We start from the raw sequence: 6,029 nt of genomic DNA, 5'->3' as shown, positions 1-6,029 counted from the left end.
AACGTGTAAAACTATTTGTGTCTCATGTGTAATGTGTGTCAATTGGTTTAATTAATAATAAAAGAGGCTTTATGGTAATTGATGTTTTGCATTATGGTAACGTTTTGCATTAATGGTAATTGACGTTTCGCATTAATGGTAATTGACGTTTTGACGTTTCGCATTAATGGAAAGTTACAGGGAGTTATTTGAAACTCCGTAACTGGTGACATGGTTCAGTTATATAAAGAGAAAAATGGTGAGTCTCTGATAACGCTAATCTCTCAGAATTCTCTCCTTCATAGTCTGCCCATAAAAGTTGTATCAGATCCCTGTCATAGACGATACAAGGAAAGCAGATCCCTGTCATAGACGATACAAGGACAGCAGAGGATAAAGACTCTGAGAAACAATCTTCCATCATCAAAGTTCTTCCGCAATAATGGAGAAAGGTAGGCTCTTATGTGAAAATCATGAATTCTAAAGATCTTGTATCATGTTCTTGAATGTTTATTGTTGAACATGAATGAATGAATTAATAATAAATTACTTACATAACGATGTACACAAATGAGATATGAGATATTCCATCTAGGGGAGAGACCCTTGGAAATAAGTGCGTTGATTTCCACTTGGAGAGAGGTCATTGGGGAATGACTGCGTACTTCAGAGATGTTATATGAGATATGTTCAGTACACAATATGGTATATGATGTATATGATGTTTTATATATTATGTATTTGACTGTCATGCAGGAAGTGAGCCCAAGGTATGGAGAGTTCTTTATAAACCTGGAGTTTACTGAAGATTCGTCTTTCACCCTGTTTGGGGATATGATTTCAAGTATACAGTTAGCTGGAGAGCCCTCACGGGGACAAGGACATTACTCGTGGCTAGAGGTGCTAGTATAAGGATATGGAGTTTTGGGTAGCCGGAGGTTACTATTTATTATATATGTTATTTTTGGAGAGCATGTACTGTTGTATTTGTGCTCTATTGTATTTGTGCTCTATTTATTTAGTGATCATGATGTCTGATCCAGAGTTATGTATATGTGCTTGGAGCTATGGTTGGGTTTTATAGTTGTATGTTATATGTATCTGATATATTATGATGCATGTGCTTCTCAGGACAATTATGAGATTGAGATTATATTCTCGTTTATCCGAGAAACAAACAGAACTCTGTCAATGAAACTAGTTGTCATATCCTAATGGTGTGTGATCTTTGACTATGGTCATTGATTATGGATGTATTAGAAAATAAAAAGAAAGAAGAAAGCATATTATGAACAAGTAAGAAAAGATGTATGTGTTGCAATATATCATGTGAATTGAAAAGAAACAAGAAGAAAAAGAAAAAGTTAGCTTGTACTTTCACTAATCTAGTTAAAATACTAAATAAGACTTTCGCTGATGCATGTTTAAATATCATATATATGTTAATTGAATCGGCTCGAAATGAGGATGTTACATCTGACATGATATAGGCTAGGCCATAGGCCCTACTGGTACACCTGACTCACTTACATGCCCTACTCTCTAGTATTCAAAACAGACGCTACACTTAGCGTAGAACTTTATATTAAGGTGGGCAATAAAATCTCCCTAATAAAATTAAGGATTTGTGTTAAGGAATTAAATAGTAAATATTTTCAAAAATAAAAGTATTTAATATTAAAAAAATTTAAAAAAATATATAGTTTTTTGAGATAATATATATATATATAGGGTTCGCTTTTTCTGCCGTTACTGCAGATAAGTTATCTGCAGTAAGCTCAATACGACGTCGTTTTGGGGCGGAAATCATGATGTTTTTGTAATTTTAATTTATTTCAGGGTTATAATAGTCTTTATATTTATAATTTTTTAAGATTTCAATATAAAACGACGTCGTTTTGGGAATAAAAGCAGATAACTTATCTGCATTAACTGCAGAAATATATATATATATATATATTATAATAGTATTGCTATTCACCACCACTGATGACTTAAAAACTATATTTCCAAACTGCTTGGCATGATCTATGAAGCACCGACACTTCAAAAATCCTGACGTGTCGTATCCGACACTTATCGACACACTCCGACACTCCCCGACACTCCAACACACGTTATAGAAATTCAAAAAAAGGTTTAAAGGTTACATTGCGTTGAGTTTTTAGTTCCAACTATTAGATTCGTTGGATTACGATTACTATTTTACTGAGGTTCATATAAATATTTGGGATATCTTATGTTTTTTTGCAAAATTTATGAATATTATAAGTTTAGATTCTTTTTTATTAAATTATTGAATATTAAATATAATATACACCACATAAATTAAAAATATTATTTAATATCAAAATGTGTCCTAACGTGTCAAAATCTAACATTTTTTAGAATTAACGTGTCGGAGTGTCGTGTCGTATCGTGTCACGTGTCCCATGTCAGTATCGGTGCTACATAGGGCATGATTGCCACACAACTGCCTTTAATTTCTGTTAATGAAAAATTATAAAGAAAAGAAAACCTTAAATTTTCGTTCGTGAAATTCGCATTTATGAAATTTTATTTATTTATTTATTTTGAAATTTGACTTATTAATTGGCTACGTGCTGATATAACTTTCAGATTTTTCTCAAGTATATTTTTTTTTATGGAAATTGATTTTTTATCTTAAATAAATAAATAGAATAATATTCTCGTAATTTTCTTTAAAGTTGACATTCTTTGCCTAATGAGTAGTAAATTAAACAAAAAATATTTGAAATAGGAAATTCATTAAAAAAACCAGAAAAACGGCATACTATTTCTATTTATTAAATATTATTGTTAACTCTCTTTTTTCTCTTTTTTGATTTTTTTTTCTTTTTTTGGTAATAAGAGAGGGGCATGAACCCAAATCAGAAAGAAAGAAAACAGGAAAACATAAATACAAGAGCAGAAAGAAAAACTAAACAAAATTTTATGTTGCTGTCTCTTTGTTTTGTTTTGTTTTTTTCAACTCAGAGCAAATCATTCAAAGGTATTATATTCATATACTATCCATTTCTCTTTATTCAAAGTTTGGACGAGATTTTATTTTATATGTTTTTCATCGATTTTAAGATTTGGTTCCTACCAAAATTTTTAGTAGTAATTCTTATATTTTCACTTTTTTTCTAATTTTTACTATAAATATATTGACTCCTCTATTTATGTATGAGATAAGTTATTTTATCTACTTTTTTTTTCACGTCTACCTTACCTATCAATCTTTAACACCGTCAGATTAGAATTTCAATGGAAAAAAAAATTATAAACATTAGTTGACATTTTGATAATAGTGTTAAAGAATGATAGACATTTTGATCTAATTTTAATTCTGAATAATTAATATTTATTTAAATATTTTTCTTATTTTATAGAAAAAAATTTACATGATTTTTACTTATAATGATATTTGTTTTAAAAGACAAAAATATAAATAAAGTAAGAAATGAATATACTAAAACACGCATTTGGTGGAAAATTAGGACTAACGTCTGTTAAACCATTCAAAAATTATATATTTCTTAGTTGTTTAATTTTCATGTAGTCATTATTCATTAATCATATATAATGCAACTCACAAAGTGACATACGCAGAATCACATTAAAACATTTATGCACAAGCCTGCCCGCAATATAATAATAATCTTTGATTATTTCTTACCTTACAAAATTTATAACTTTGAGATTTTTCTTCATCCATTTTGTTAGTCAGAAAATGGCGAGTGATAGGAGGGAACATACTTTTGCCCAACGGGGACAGCAAAATTGTCATTCATGTTAAATCTTTGTAAGCCATTCATGTTAAATCTTAGTGAAAAAAAAAATTCCTTCCACAAAAAGAAATAATAAAAAACTACAAAAAAGGGTTTTGTTTACCAAAAAAAAAACTACAAAAAGGGTTTTTCAAAGATAAACTCGAAATATGCTGTCGAACAACACTCCAAAAAGTGAATAGAATGTTTCGGTCCAGCAATAAACTTCACTCTTGAGACTCATTATGGTAATTTTAAATATTTTTTTAAAAATTTAAATTTTATAAGAATTTTAAAAAAATATTTGATTTTAAAAAAAAAATATATTTAGCTCTTGACTTTTTCTTTTTTAAAAAACTAAAATTGTTAAATTTTTAAAAAAAAATTAGCTTTTCTATGACTTGTATTTTTTTTAAAAGCAGATACTTAAACAAATTTTTTCTAAAAAATACTTTTTAAAAAAAATAGAAAAAAAGCTAATCCATACATTCTCTAAGAGTGTACACGACAACCATTCTGTTTGTTGGCACTGTTTATGAAAAGAAACAATTCTTTTCTATTTCTGTTCCTTGGAACAGTTTTTGAGAAAAAATGTGTTTGATAACGTGCAGTGGTGCTGGCGACGGCAATAATGGTGGTGGCGATGGTAGTAGCAGTGGCAATGGTGGTAGCAGCGACGATGGTGGCGACTTGGCGGTGGCATGGTGGTGGTGGTGACGGCAGTGGCTGCAGCAATGGTGGTAGTGGTTGGTGGTTGGTGGTGGCGGCGTGGTGATTGTAGTAGTGGTGGTGATGATAGTGGTGGTTGGTGATGGTGGTGGTGGCAGTGACATGGTGATGATAGTGGCGACATGGTGGTGTGATGACGGTGGTATAGTGGTGGTATGATGGTGGCGGTGACGGCAGTGGCTGCGGCGGTGATGGTGGTAGCGGTGGTAGTGGTGGTAATAATAATAGTTGTAGTGGCGATGATGGTGGCAGCGGCGTGGTAATGGTAGTTATGGTGGTGACGATGGTGATGGTGGTGGCAGCAGTGGCTGCAATGATGGTGATGGTGGTGGTGGCAGCAGTGGCTGCAATGATGGTGATGGTGGTGGTGGCAGTGGCTGCAATGATGGTGGTGATGGTAATGATGAAGAGTGATTGAGAAAGACAAAGGTTTCTCATTTTGTGCGCGAAACAAAAAAACAGAATTTTTTTGATTCTTTTTTGGGTAAAGTGTGTGTCATTTTAAAGGATGTAAAGTTGTGTCATTTTAAGAGAGAGAAAGAGATAGATAAAGGAGGAGAGAGAGTTGACAAAAAAATATAAAGGTGTGGGTCCCACCTCTTTGTGATAGTGAAAGGATATAAGTTGTGTCATTTAAAAGGATAAATAATTTTCCCTTCTTTTTTCTATTCCTTAGCACAAAAATTAAATCGGTTCATCCGGGAACAAAAAAATAAATCGGTTTTATCAAATGAGTTTTCTATCCATATATGCTCCCGGAAACATAAATTAAAAAAAAAATAATTCTGAGAAAATTGTCATGCACACCCTACTTGAATTATAAATTGATTTTGTGTGTAAACCCTGCTATTTGTTTTTTGTTCCCTATATCTTAACGCATATTTTTCCTTATCTAAATCGACTTCAACCCTACAATTAGGGTTGTTCAAAATATCCAAAAGAACCAAACGATCCATAACCAAACCGCTCCACATCTTAAAAACCTATTATTTTTAAAAACCGGTTTCATATGAAACTACATTTTATTTTATAAATGGTTATTTGTCAAACCATAAAAATAATTGGTTATCCATGGTTATCCATAACCAAACTACTGTACAATTAAAGAACAAGTAGGTATTATCTTTTATTATGCCTATTATATTAGTCAATTGACTCATACTTTCAAACAATAAACTAGCAAAAAAAGTTAAGCAGCTCAATTAAATAAATAATTTTGTCCGATGAAATTTTATCCGATAACTTCTGTAAAAAAAATTTACAAAAATTTTATTTGTCAAATTTTTTTGCGGAAATATTTTTCATCGAAATTTTTTGACAGAAATTCGTTCCATTGAAAATTATGATAGAAATGTTTTTTGTTGAAAATTTTGCTGGAAATATTTTGTGTCGAAAATTTTCGATAAAAATGTGTTTCGTTGAAAATTTCAACGGGAATTTTTTCCGTCAAAATGAATGATGAAAATATTTTTGTCGAAAACTTTTGACGGAATTTAGATTTTTTCCGTCAAAAATTTCTACATAAATATTTTTCGTTAAAATTTTTGA

The 6,029-nt window shown here is 31.0% G+C and overlaps 1 protein-coding gene across 1 annotated transcript; it reads left to right on the top strand.

Annotated features, from left to right (window-relative positions):
• Nucleotides 1-4,343: 4,343 nt before the first annotated feature.
• LOC133287678 (putative glycine-rich cell wall structural protein 1) lies at nucleotides 4,344-4,836 on the top strand (the record flags this gene model as incomplete). Its single annotated transcript, XM_061485334.1, has 2 exons — nucleotides 4,344-4,448; nucleotides 4,630-4,836. Coding segments are annotated over exons 1-2 (312 nt in total), but the record flags the coding sequence as incomplete, so codon positions are not given.
• Nucleotides 4,837-6,029: the final 1,193 nt, after the last annotated feature.

This window comes from Gastrolobium bilobum, unplaced genomic scaffold (genome assembly GCF_033153095.1).
Source record: "Gastrolobium bilobum isolate Gb01-03AN ecotype WA unplaced genomic scaffold, APGP_CSIRO_Gbil_v1 utg19962, whole genome shotgun sequence".
In the NCBI taxonomy this organism is placed as follows: Eukaryota; Viridiplantae; Streptophyta; class Magnoliopsida; order Fabales; family Fabaceae; genus Gastrolobium; species Gastrolobium bilobum.
Note: the sequence above shows the minus strand (reverse complement) of the source record. Positions and strands in the feature narration are given on the sequence as shown.